Raw genomic sequence first — 14,856 nt, 5'->3', positions numbered from 1 at the left:
TGTATTGATTAGAATTTTATTATTAAAAACTTCAATATTGATTAGGATAATGTAATATAAATTTTTTATTTAATAACAACAATCATTATATAATTATGAAAAGATTTTCATATTATTAGGATTTTATACTTATTATTATACATTTTTAGGATTTTATAATTATTATTATACAATTATGAAAAGACTTCTATATTGATTCGAATTTTATTAATAAAATTTTCAATATTGGTTAAGATTATTATACTACTATAAAAAACTTCTATTGTGTTTAGGGTTTTGTAATATAACATTTATCCTATTCGCACAGTAAAATCGCTAACAATTTAACTTATGTAACAGTTCTATAAAAATCATATCAAAAATTGGCTATCATCATATTAATTTTTATTTAACAATTATTATCTATTATCAAAAAACTTCTATATTTGACAGGATTTTGTATTATAACAATTATCTTATTAATAAAAATATGTTACCAACAAAATTATTTGTTTTAATTTTTTAAAACTCAAATAATTTAATATACATAACAACTCTAGAAATCTTTTATCATGCTTCAGAGTTCAAATAAATAAGGAGTTCATATTGATATTAATATAATATCCTATCAATAGAATAATAATGTCAACGAAATTATTCGTTTTAATTTTTAAAACTCATACAATTTAATTTACGAAAAAAATTTATAAAACTTCTATCGTATTTCAGAATTAATATAAACAAGATTCAGTATTGATACCAAAGTAACAAAAAAATTGGTCATATATTTTTTAATAATAATAATTATTATCATTCAATGTTTTTCAGAAGATTGAGATAAAGACGAATAAGGCGGTGGTAACACTGACTTGATGAAAAGTTAAAAAAAATAAGTCATTGTCCATATTGCAACATATAATAAAAGAACAAAAACTCTAGACATACGTCAAATATTCGTTTTAATTTTTAAAACTCATGCACTTTAATTTACAGAGCAAATCTATAAAACTTCTATCGTATTTCAGAATTAAAATAAACAAGATTCAATATTGATACCAAAGTACCAAAAAATTTGGTCATATATTTTTTAATAATTATTATTATTATCATTCAATAATAATGTCAACGAAATTATTCGTTTTAATTTTTAAAACTCATACACTTTAAATTACGAAACAAATCTATAAAACTTCTATCAATAGAATAATAATGTCAACGAAATTATTCGTTTTAATTTTTAAAACTCATACACTTTAAATTACGAAACAAATCTATAAAACTTCTATCCTATATCAGAATTAAAATAAACAAGATTCGATATTGATACCAAAGTACCAAAAAGGCTACGTACCTGTTAAACGATAAGCGCTACGCTCTACCAGATCGGATCCAATCAAAGCTGTTCGTCAAACTTGGTCATTTATTTTTTAATAATAATTATTATTATCATTCAGTGCTTTTTAGAAGATTGCGATAAAGACGAATAAGGCGGTGGTAACACCGACTTGACAAATGGAAACTTAAAAAAATGAAGTCATTGTACATATGCCACATATAATAAAAGAACCGAAACTCTAGACTTGCGTCAAATATTCGTTTTAATTTTTAAAACTCATACAATTTAATTTACGAAACAAATCTATAAAATTTCAATCATATTTCAGAATTAAAATAAACAAGATTCGATATTGATACCAAAGTACCAAAAAAACTTGGTCATTTATTTTTTAATAATAATAATTATTATCAGTTAGTGTTTTTCAGAAGATTGCGATAAAGACGAATAAGGCGGTGGCAACACTGACTTGACAAATGGAAACTCAAACAAAATGAAGTCATTATCCATATTGCAACATATAATAAAAGAACTGAAATTCTGGACATACGTCAAATATTCGTTTTAATTTTTAAAACTCATACACTTTAAATTACGAAACAAATCTATAAAACTTCTATCATATATCAGAATTAAAATAAACAAGATTCGATATTGATACCAAAGTACCAAAAAACTTGGTCATTTATTTTTTAATAATAATTATTATTATCATTCAGTGCTTTTTAGAAGATTGCGATAAAGACGAATAAGGCGGTGACAACACTGACTTGACAAATGGAAACTTAAAAAAATGAAGTCATTGTTCATATGCCAAATATAATAAAAGAACAGAAACTCTAGACATACGTCAAATATTCGTTTTAATTTTTAAAACTCATACAATTTAATTTACGAAACAAATCTATAAAATTTCAATCATATTTCAGAATTAAAACAAACAAGATTCGATATTGATACCAAAGTACCAAAAAAACTTGGTCATTTATTTTTTAATAATAATAATTATTATCAGTTAGTGTTTTTCAGAAGATTGCGGTAAGGACGAATAAGGCGGTGGCAACACTGACTTGACAAATAGAAACTCAAAGAAAATGAAGTCATTATCCATATTGCAACATATAATAAAAGAATCGAAACTCTAGACATACGTCAAGATATTTGATATCAAATCATTATTCTACTTGTGAGTTATATTTTAGAACATATATAATGTTTAGTGATTTATAATATAATTGTTTTTATCTTTTGATTGCAATGATTATATTGTAAAACATAACATGTAAACTGTCAGATGTTTACAAATATTGTAGACTAAAAAAATTAAAATTGAAACGAGTAGAGTATTTTTAAATAATTTTGGACAACAATACTCTTATTTTGTGGACTCCATAACAATGACCCATATTATTATGAAATAAATTTAAAATATGATCAAATTTTAATATATAGAAAGTCTTATATTAAATAACAATAATTTAAATATCATTTAAAAACAAAATTTAAATAGGTATAATAAAAATATAATAATGTAATTAAAAAAGACATTATTCTTCCAATAAATAACAAATTTTAAGATTTTATTTCAACCCGTGCTTGGCACGGGCTATCAACTAGTATACATAATTTTTTTAATTTTGGTCGGACAAATCAACGTTGTTTCAAATTCGATCGCGCCTCCAACGAAAGTAGAAATAGGAAGTTGCTTTAGCTATTTAGCTCCGCTGATTCAATGACTAAATGGGATAGTATTAAAGAATATTTCGTCATCGGTGCTGGAATAGCTCAGTTGGTTAGAGCGTGTGGCTGTTAACCACAAGGTCGGAGGTTCGACCCCTCCTTCTAGCGTTTTCGTTTCCTCCTTCTAGCGTTTTCGTTTCCCCCACGGTCCCAGCTGTGTTTTTTGCGTTTACTGGCTGTAGTTTTTCAAAAATGTAGTTTTCCTCCCCAGCTGTCTCCTCCCTCTTTTTTCTCCTCCGCGAGTCACCGCCAGGCGCAGCGGCGTTTTCAGGTGTAATATACATGTTCATGATATACCTTTCCTTTTATTTATTTTTTTGAGGCAATGGAGCTATATTAACGACGGTCGCCATCGTTTTAAAAGGCGGAAGTAAATTCCGGCCATTATTCTAGAATTTTTAAAGTCCAACCAACATTTTGCAAATTTGAAAAATTACAGCTATCACTTTGTCGTTTAGTCTTTGTTCTTCTCTCTACATATACTTCAAGTGTAAGTGTTCGTGCATCGATTATGACAAAATAAAAGCACTGCCTAATTTATACTCTCCTTTGTCTTGCAAGATGAGGTCGAACGTTGGAGATTAAAATGACAAAAAAGTGCCACAGACTACAGAACTACCAGGGAGTGAAGTTAGTATCTGTATTCCTGTATTTGTATTTTGAACTCTGAAATTCTTGTGCATTAAGCCACGAGCCCACGACAATCAATGATCTAAACAGAGTGACAAATATATCTGGAAGAACGAAGATAGTATAATGATATAAATAACTTCATACACTACTTCTAAACTACTTCATATGCGTTCAAAGAACCCACACAAAATTTTCACTATTTTGCAATATACACAGTAGCACAATTTACTTTTCCAACTTCAGTAAGAGCGCCTATTATTCTGGAAAGCTTGAGCCACATTATGAAACAAGATGGGACACAATTTTTTAGCATCGACAAATGCCTTTCAAGGGGCAACTCTGTTACGAGGGAATACCTTCTTCATAAATTCCAAAAAGCGCCTGGAGTAGAATACAGGATCTACAGCAGAGATTGACAGAGAATCAAACTGCAAAGACTTGTATGCATGTTCGATCTTCTTATGTGCGTTATAATCTTGCAAAATGTCAATGATACCAACGTATAATACAACATCATAAACATCATGGAACATCTCTGACTCCTTTTTTCCCGGGATATGCTCTGCTCTAGCTGGCATGTTAACCCCGAGTTGGATCTGGAGTCTGCTCAAGCACAAGAAGTTTATAAATACTAATCACGGCAATTAGCAAGATATGACAACAAATATTCATCTGAAGCGGTGAAGCCTGACGATGATATAATAAGAGACATCACTGTGAAGCAAGAGCCTATGAGATTACAACTTCATTGACCTTACCTGAACATACTGGGTAGGTTTTTAGTTGTAACTTCAGAAATTCTTTCAAATAGTCTGTGATGTACCCACTATCCCTAGTAAACAGTGACATGCTACTCTGATCAGATAAATAACCACTGTCTCCGTAAATTACAGAGGCAACTTTCATACATTCCTGTCGGGGCCTTCCTCTATTACCTTAAGGTTTAGATGGACTGGTTAACATGATATCAGAGCTCAGGCAGGCACTAGAGAACTGGTAATTTAACTTTAACATATAGCTTAAAAAGTTAATATTTGAAACCAGAGTTTACTCTTTTGGTTCACTTCCAGGCTGAGGTCTACGGTGCTTTCTAATCCATCACAATGATGTGTACAAAGCCAGGACCTGGGATTAAGCTATATATATACTGCCTTACCACTAACTTATAAATTGCGCAAAGGAAAGGTATATCGTGTGTACATTACTTGTATTACACAGAACAAATCTTCAAGCATGATGGACAATAATAGTACAATACCTTGCTGTACCAGGAAGAAGGAGATCCACTTCCTCGCCGCCAGTAGCTGAGGTTCGCAAGCGTCTGCCTCTGACATGAGGTCCAACGACGACACTATTATCCTCCATGCCACGTGGGACCAACACAAGGCCTTGTGGAGAGATCTCATCCTCCATTGAGCCTGCTACAATGGCCAGTAACAAAAGATAAGAATCTCTACCTACCCTTCAGAATAAGCTGTAAAAATATAATAGTTCCTATTTGGATATGTATTAAGACTGGGACTCGAAATAGTGCTATTAATATTTCATCAGACAAAAAGAGAGTTATAGAGCTACTAAACTTTTAAATTATAGGTTCAACCTACTAGCTTCAAAATGAACAAATAGTCCAGATGTCATATAAAAAAATTCGAACAGATCACATGCTGTGACAAATAATTCTTGGCAATACACGTTACAATAGGGGGATGAAGATAGTCTGGTTGATAGCCAAAGTTATGGAAGACATGGTTCACACTCAGGCACACAAAACGAATGTAGCTATTTAATACCAGTGTTCTTGTTCTACCTAAAGATACTAAAAAAGTATAACGTATAAATTGTACCAGTAAGAAAAGAGTGCAAGGCGAATCAATGATATTCACAGGTTAGATCTCATATTGTGATATGTTTCATTTATTTCTATGCATCCAAGTTCATGATACTCTGCAGAAGGCTTCTAAAGCTGACAAGTTTATTGCTATAAGTTAAACACAGCAGTGTATAGACTTTCAATAATGATACAGATACCAGTTTTCTAAATTATGATACCGTGATAAGTTCCATTCATTTATATGCATCCAAGTTCATGATACTCTGCAGAAGACTTCTAGTGCTCAGAAGTTTATTAATAAAGTTATGAAAAATGCAGCAGTGTCTAGACTTTCAACTGTGAAATAGAAACCAGTTTTCTTATGCATGACCTATCCTGAAACTGAAACTTTAGGAATCTTTAAATCATAAATTACTGATTCAAATATGAATCCCACCTTCTTCCGCAACTACTCCAAGTCCGTCTGCAAGACTTTGTTTATAAGACATAAGAGATCGCAGATGCTGGGGAGCTCGATAATGGACACCAAGCAGAAGACTGTAGTCCATGATGTTCTGCGCTTCTAGAAATTTACTATCAATCTCAATCTGCCTGCAGGAGTAAATCTTAATAAGGTGCAACTTTGCAATGGAAAGAAGATTGTACAGTTACTATAAGTTCTAGTCTGTCTTTATAAATACAGATGGACAGGCAAGAAAATCCAAGATACACCAAAGACTTAACAAAAGAAGTTAAAGTACATAAGGTGTAAATTTCATATAAAATTGTTCGACTAATACCTGGACACAAAATGTACAGTAAAACAAATGAATTACCCTTGTGTGAGCACAGACTGGAGATTTTCCTATGTTACGCTTAAGATATATTACAAAGGAACAACCTTTTAACCTACAAGCAAGCTGAACATGAGAACAAAACCATTCTTAAACAGATATTTAGACATCAAATTGCCACGAATTTTCACAGTTAGAGGTATATAATTGGGACTTGGGAGATTACAGCAATGTGAGGTGACATGCTAAATGATGCGCAGCTGGAAGGAATAATGAGATTTAATATCAACTAAATTTATTAATTATAGAAAAAGTACAAGTTCAGAAGATTTGCCCTACTTTATAAGAGCTTCGCGCCAAGTAGGCTCCAAATAAAAGCAATAGTTGAGATCGAGATCTTTAAGCGTTGTGTTCTCGTCAATCTCTACTTTGTCTGCAGAACGTCCCAAGGATGAACCTTTTAAATCAAATCTCCGATGTATCCTTAACTCCGTGCAAAACATATTTCCCATTACAACAAAACGGAACTTCACAACAGACCACAGTTCAGAAAATTAGTATATAAAACATGTTGGATACTGATTGTATGATTACTTACTAAAAGGCTTAAATACCTTTTGGCCACTTGATGGTTCAATCCTATGAAGTCCGAAAAATTTGGTTATAAGAGTGTTGTCATAAGCTCGAACATGTTTGTGGTAATCTGGAAGCATCCGGAGAAGAACCTGCAGAAAAAATTGATAGTAATCTTCTTGAATTATAGTGCATCCCATATAGCAACATACTATATGCGCCAGATTAACTTGTAAAGGACTTTAAGGAGAAACTATAGTTCTACAACACATCCAATGACCAGAAAAGAATAACTGAATCACATCATTTACTACATATATTATCTTGATAAGATTCTTTCTTATTGTTAATTTCTATCCACAAAATTACATAACTACAGTTACCAAAAACAGAGATAACAAATGAATAGCCAAAGCAGTGGGTCACCCGGCTAATAGACCATAGATAAATAAAACTTGACCGACTAGGTATCTACAAATGTTTAACATGCTTCCTTTCGACCTGCTGTTGAAAGCAATTGATTACCTAGGATTCGCTTCATCTTAAGTACTTTTACAGTCTCATATTAACGACATTGAATGTGATAACCGGAAGTACTCTACCATCTAATTCTATGTAACGAATGAGTTGTATAGGAAATATGTAACGATTGAGTTGTATAGAAAATTATAATGATATTATACAAATCAAGTCGGGTCTTTAACATGATATATACCAGGTCTATCTGAATCTGATCCATGCATTTAAGGAAATAAGGATCAGTAAGGTATAACTTGAACCAAAGACAGCAAAAAACTAGATATAGGCAGTTTGGTGACATGTCTAACGTTTTAAATGCAATAAAAGCATTTACATTTCAAGTCTTTAGGTTAACTTAGACTTTGTTCACATCTTGTCTGACTTCTGTTACTATCACCAATGCAGACTGTATCAAACAAGAACTCTCTACTAAAATATCAAGGCATAACAATAAAACATATCTATAAAAACGAATTGGGGAAAGGAGTTAAGTTGAAGTGAAAAAAAGAATCTGAAAAAGGACGACACATAAGAGAACAAATGGAAGAAAATACATTAATACTGAAACATCTTAAATTCTGCGGATACCTTCACTTCAGATTTTCTAAGGGTCTTAATCATGAAACGATCATCTTGAGACAGGAAAAATACACTGCCACTTTTTCCAGGAGAGGACAGTTCCCTAAGAGCATCATTTCCACATATGGATATCATGTAATCAGCAGCATCAATCTTAAACATCTCTCTTAGATTCCTGCACAGGGGAAACACTCATGTTAAGTAATGAGAAAAAGCAATGTGACAAATTAAACTTATGAAATATATAAGAAATTAAGTCAAACACGTAATATTCCAGAAACAAAAAGAACATATTTAACAAAAAAAAAATGAGAATAGGAAAGAAAAGCGAGTGTTAGAAAAGTTCGATCAGTATCATGCATTAGACTGGAGGAACAAAGCATGAAAAATCTATAATTATGGAGCTAATAGATGTGCTTCTACCTTAAGTTTATTTATCTCTATATACTAGCCAGTGAACTGGTTTCTACTTCATTAAAAATGCATAACGACTTGCAACAAGTGTAATAGAAGCTAACTACTAAACTCATGCGAATATGCCACTAAGTCTACAGAAGCTCGAACAAAAAACTGGAGGTTGCTTGATGAAATGAAGAAATTACCAGGGGATATATAGATGATGGATTAATCATCTATTACTCGAGCTAGAATTAATTACTTTAAGAAGAATTAATGGCCACTAACCTGAAAACCATTGGACAATAATCTTTCCATTTGAAATCTTCTGACTGATGAGAGGGTGTCAACTGGGATCCCTCTTTAGGAAATGTCATCCAAAAACTGGCACGCGGTCCAAAATCTGAATTTCTAACTTCTCGCCTCTGTATGGGTGTAATTTTTCCTACTGTATATCTGATCACATTGTCAATTGTAAGTTACTGTCAACCTTCCCAGCAACCAAATAACTAATATATACAAACACCTTTACAGTTACTCAAAGAAAAGGTAACAGCTTTCACTAAAAAATGCAGAGGTCGGTGTACAGCGATTTCAGGAGGATTTCTCTAACATTCGATCTAATCTAACTGCCTTCTATATGTATTTTAGAAAATAAACAGCGCACACAAAAACATTGAGGAAAGGACAAATACTTGTTGCTTCTGTATTGGCAGAATAGACGTGAATCTGCTAGTAGCTTCTATTGATCATCTGTTAGAGTGTTACTCTTTTGTGATGTAGGTTTACTTGTTTCATCTCTAGGCAGAACATTCTTTTTAGTGTTTTTATCATTTCAGCTGTACACAGCTGACAACCTGACACCTTCTAGGTGTTTAACTTCAAAAGAGAGCTATAAACAAGAGCCATGCCAAAAGTAACTCCAGTGGTTGACATCCCTTAAGGGATGCCAACTTTGCCACATGATAGAAAATATCATTTTCTTATATTCTCTCACTTCCACATCGTTTATTAGCATCCATTTTTGAAAATACACTCCAATGGTTGGCACCCCTAGATGTCAACTTTTATTCATAATATTTTATTCATGATTAGAACAAAAGTATTTTATTCATGATTGGGACCACAAATGAAGTTGGCACCCTGCTTTATAGGATGCCAGTTTTTGGTAAATCAACACCCTTTGCCACATCATTTGGCACCCCATTGGCATCCAACGAGGGTGTCAAGCCATGTCATGTCATGAGGTGTTGGCATTTCAAATTAGACTCAGGGAAAAAATATGCTTATATTTGGGGATTCTGCTTCATTATGGTCTTGCAGCTTGCAGGCAACAGAGTCATAAAGATGACAGTTCTGATATTTTAAGAGAAGAAAGCTTTACTTTTTCTTTTTTGGCCATGGTCAATTATAGAAATTTACATACTCACACACACAAGCTCCACTAAGGCTTGAACCCTGAATCTCTTATTCCTAAGAGGGGAGGCTGTCCATCAGGATAAGCCTCTTAGATAAGGAAGCTCTAATTTCCAAACATTAAAGGAAGAGAGAGGATTTGGATTAAAAAAATTCTGCAATAGCATTATAATTGTTAGCTGAACTATATTTACCTGATTCCAAGCTGCAAGCTTAACATTAAATCATAACTCCTGTGACCCTTTATGATTGCTTCACCTGGTCTCTTTACCTCTTTGGCATATTTCTTCTGCCACCGTTTTGCTCTTCTGGATGATGCAAATTTATTGTTCAACACTATCTCACTAATCAAAACACCTTGCATATATTCTCTTTCAAGAATTGAAGCATTTGTATCAAACTCATTTTCTTCACCATCTAGAACAGAATTGTTTGATACATCATTCCCAATGTGTTTCTCAATAGCAACCTCAAGACTCCAGCGTCTTTCCAAGGAAACATTAGTTGTACGGGATTGCTCCATATTAATTAGGTTTCTATTGGAAAGGTTAATAGAAGGACTACGACGAGATCCTCGGTTTCCGCCAATTTTAAAATTTCCCATGTCAACTGAAGAAGCATGTTGAATTCGAGAGACTTGCTTCTGACTTCTCAAATCTGGCAGCAGACCTCGTATTCTCAGCGCATTAAAGTACAATTCTTGAACAGCCGGAAATTTACTGCCTTTTGGATAAAAAACTCCCTTCCCATCCTTCAATCCCCGTGTCCAAGTTCCAACATAGTACCCACCATCATACCATGTGTAAACTCCGAATCCATGCATCATGCCATTTAACCAGCTTCCTTCATAAGAGTCCCCGGTTGTCCATGTAAGCGTTCCTGTCCCTGACATCTTCCCTCCCTTCATATTTCCTAAATAGACATTTCCATTAACCCATGTATACTTACCAGGCCCTTCTGCAGTTCCCTGAATCCAAGCTCCTTCAAGGACATCGCCATTAGGGTAAGTTTCATATCCCAGGCCGTGTTTGAGATTCAAACGCCACCTGCCTTTGTATGTCAATTTATCAGCCCTGGTGTATGTCCCCGTACCATGCATATAACCACCTGAAAATTCACCCTCGTAGACGGCCCCTGAAGGCCATCGCATCTTGCCATATCCTTGTCTCATGCCCCGTCTCCATTCACCATCATATTTGCAGTTATCTGACCAAATATATAGACCTGAACCCTCGGGCTTGTTCCCAAGTAGGGATCCAGAATAAAAGTCCCCATTCGACAGAACGAACTCTCCAACTCTATAGCTAGAAATTCCTGAAGAAGAGCGAGAAACTTCTGTGTTGCCTACTGTCGTTGGTAGGTCACTGCTACCAAATGATATGGCACCAAGAGATTTTGTCCTACTTGGTAAAGAGAGAGCTGCGTCAACATTATCATCAATGACCCCGGGAATAGACATGCATAATCTGCAGAAGGTTTTTTTTCCTTACTAGAAGTGAGTTCCAAATGACCTCTTGGCCTATGTAAAACCTCAAAAACGTTCCCTTTTTACTTTGAGAATTACACGTATCCCTGTTAAAATTAATGCAAAAGAGGTGAAGGAAAAACTGAATGGCGTGAGTGTTTAAGATCTGCCACGTACATTAATAACATTACTAAAATTGCAATGTTGGTTCAAGTAAGTAGAAAACACACCAAACAAAGAAAGCTTAGCACAAGTACATAGGGGATCAGTCTAAATTTAATGCCATCTTACAATTAGTCTGAATTTTGTTTATTTGAATACGAGAATAGACAAGGCAGCGGCATCTCAATGCTTTTACTTGAAGGAGAAAAAACAAACAGCCTCACATTATGTCTTGTTGACATTCTAAATTATTTGCTAGCAACCAATCCACTTTAGAACTCTCAATTAAAATTTTGAATACTTTTCAGATGATAACATTTACTACACAAATGGAAATTCATAACCACATTATCTACTAAACAAGTCACTAGAAGTAACCCTCTAAACTACTAGAGAGGATGATACATTTGTAGGCATGATAGTATTCAGAATTTCTTTTATTACTTGTCATTTTCGATGAGAACTCATAGGTGAAATGACATTTTTGCTTATTAAGGGGGGCTCAATGTTAACCAACTTTGAAGATCATATTATCAACTCAAACCATTCTATAGAAATTGGTAATGATCACAAATTTAGTACAGTTACGTAAGCTGATCATTAATGATACTCCACCAACGAACACCAATAATGTAACATGTATCAGAATATCTTCTAGTGAAAAATAGCATAAACATGAATAATGTTAAGTTCAAAAAACAACATTCTCTTTGTACAAGTTATGATCGCACTCGTCACTTCTTATATACCCCAGTCTTCCAAGTCCCAATTCAATAGATATTTTATGGCCGGCTAATTTTAACGGCATTCATATCGAAAAACACCACTGATAACTCTCAGAGTTCCATTAAACGGATCACATGTCATCAGTGCCTATGCCGTCTGAGCGTAGACAGACCTCAAAAACTCAGTACAAGACTTCACTTGTAGAATGGACGAAATATCAAACATATGTAAATGGTTGTCATACAGCAACTATACTCAGTTAAGCATGTTGTAAAAGTCCGACCTTAAAAATCCAATCCAATCAAATTTGAAAAATTTATCAAACCAATCAAAACATATTTTCTGCAATTCCTCCTTGTCGAGTTTCTAATAAAGCCTACCCCTAATCAGCCAGTTACTAGTTTTTCCGACAACATAAAGGCGATAACCACGACATCTGGTGTCAACACGAAGGTCAGAAAAATAGACACAAGCACTTCCTACAAAACCTCCTACAGTTTGTTTTAGCTAAGGTGGATTAAAACTTCAATACGTGATCAATTCTAGCACAAAGCATCACTCACAATTACAAGTTGCAGTTACACCCATAAACTGTCATTACAAGGACTCTCATCATCAAACACAACATAAACAATCAACACACAACTTATGTACTAACATAAATAAGCACACAGATATGCAAGTTGAAACAAGAAGTACCTCGATTGAAGCAAAACAAGATCAAAAATCTAGACAGCGAAAAGAGATTCTAAGTACACATTCTGACGGTGACCGATTGTAATAGACTCACGCATCCCAAGGCAACTTCAACGTCAAACTTGTAAGAGAAAAGCTTTCTCTTCTCTTCTCTAGGGATTAAGCATACAGGAGGATTAATTAAAGCTCAAGGAAGCTGCTTAATTGTTGTTTTTGTATTTTTGTTAGTCAACTTGAAGAAACGAACAAACAAGATCGATCACCGATTTTTATTTTAATCCGTCGCAGTAGTTGATCAATATTTAATTGTTAAATTAACGGCTCCTTTCTACGCGCCTTATTTAATTCGGCAGTCTCTGCAAAAATTTAATATGTGGTCAATAGAGAGTGATTGACAATGATGTACAGTACTCCCTCTGTTTTTTAATAGATGACGTTTGACTTTTTGGCACACACTTTTAAGTGCTTTGACTGGGTAGTTAAAAGTATTATTTTTGAAATTTTCTTTTTCTGAATAAAAATATGTAATCAAAATTTTAATTTACAAAAAAAATCAGTTAAAAATAATAAGTTTTACTACCCGGTCAACCCACTTAAAGATACGTGCACAAGTCAAAAGTGTCATATAAAAAAAAACAGAGGGAGTAGTTTTTACCGTATTGTAATGTGAATATTTTTTTAATTTTAAAAATCGTAAACGGCTGGAGGATAATTGGGGGTGAGGTTAAGGAAATTAGGGGGTGCCGCCCAGACCGAAAATCTGGAATGTAGATTACCGAATATAAACAAGTCGCGAGTCCAAACCTAATAAATAAAAAAAGTGGTTATGCTTTCGGGTTCGTATGAGTGGTGGGTAGGACTTTGGGAGTATGGGTGCGGTGAGGTGGTCCATTTATGTCTCAGTGAAACCATCATAAAACTTTTGAAATATCCTCATATAGACATGTGGTCTATCTTGCGGGATAAAAGCGTGCGTTGCCGGAAAACGAGAAAAGGTTCCGGAAGTTACTATTTTAGATCAAATAGACGTTATTTTCTGGAAAAATGGCCCGACTTATCACTTCAAAACACGACTTGAAGTTGTATTTTGATTTTTCTGAGTAAAACACGATTTAAAGTTGCGTTTTCAGTTTAAAACACGATTTGAAGTTGCGTTTTGGGCTGAAAACACGACTTCAAGTTGTGTTTTTGTTAACACAACATGAAGTTGCATTTTGAAATGACGGTTAGGGGCATTTTTTCAAAAATTGACAATAGAGGTCTTTTGCTGCTAAAATATGACATTTTGGACCAACACCCATCCGATATTTCTGTTAATGAAATTAAATAAAAAAATATATCAAATTATAAACGTATATATATTTGACGCTTTTGATATTGTTTAGTATTTAAAACTTATCTATAAGAATAATCATATAATTTTAATTCCGTTTCCTAACAAAAACTAAACAAATTAAAACGCACACATAGCACGTAAGAAGCTGAACTCTCAACCATCCGCAAGGAGTACAAAAGCTTTATTACCACACCAACATCTTTTTGGCACCCGCCTGGAGTCTTGATGTGTCCAAGAGAGGTACATTTCTTTTCAAGGAAATGTTTTACTGATGTCAAACTCTAACGGGTGCTACTGTACCAGTGCTACTTTAGCGTTTTTGGCTGATATGAAAGAAATGACAACTGGATTAATGATTTTACTCCACTTCTACATGTACTGTATCTATCACATCTACTAACTTTAACGCACTACTGACTACTCCATACTTTTCCTGCACTTATATGTACCGTATTTGTCACATTTTCGACGGTTTCAAAATTACCGTAAGTCTTATGATATACGGCAATCTATTGTGATGAATTTTCGATTTGAATTATTTACTTGAATAATTTAATAATATTTATAATTTATGAGTTATTAAAATTAATAATAAATTGGATGATTACTTATTTTAGTGTTTAAAAGATTTTTAATAAAAAATTATTAAGTTAAAATAAACTGATGTAAAATACATTCTACCAACTTCTAGCGTTA

The 14,856-nt window shown here is 33.5% G+C and overlaps 1 protein-coding gene and 1 non-coding gene across 2 annotated transcripts; one reads left to right on the top strand and one right to left on the bottom strand.

Moving 5' to 3' along the window:
• The first annotated feature begins 3,089 nt into the window (after positions 1-3,089).
• Positions 3,090-3,163, top strand: TRNAN-GUU (transfer RNA asparagine (anticodon GUU)). Its single transcript has one exon. It is a non-coding gene; the product is annotated as a tRNA-Asn (tRNA).
• A 627-nt stretch (positions 3,164-3,790) lies between these two features.
• Positions 3,791-13,100, bottom strand: LOC108218836 (phosphatidylinositol 4-phosphate 5-kinase 9). The gene is made up of 9 exons (XM_017391959.2): positions 12,828-13,100; positions 9,970-11,347; positions 8,648-8,815; positions 7,973-8,138; positions 6,907-7,017; positions 6,632-6,819; positions 5,956-6,110; positions 4,947-5,106; positions 3,791-4,291 (listed from the first exon to the last, which is right to left on the bottom strand). The coding sequence occupies exons 2-9, from the start codon at positions 11,232-11,234 to the stop codon at positions 4,015-4,017; spliced, it is 2,490 nt and encodes an 829-aa protein (XP_017247448.1). The 5' UTR covers positions 11,235-11,347; positions 12,828-13,100; the 3' UTR covers positions 3,791-4,014.
• Positions 13,101-14,856: the final 1,756 nt, after the last annotated feature.

The sequence above is a fragment of the Daucus carota genome, chromosome 4 (genome assembly GCF_001625215.2).
Source record: "Daucus carota subsp. sativus chromosome 4, DH1 v3.0, whole genome shotgun sequence".
Lineage (NCBI taxonomy): Eukaryota > Viridiplantae > Streptophyta > Magnoliopsida > Apiales > Apiaceae > Daucus > Daucus carota.
Note: the sequence above shows the minus strand (reverse complement) of the source record. Positions and strands in the feature narration are given on the sequence as shown.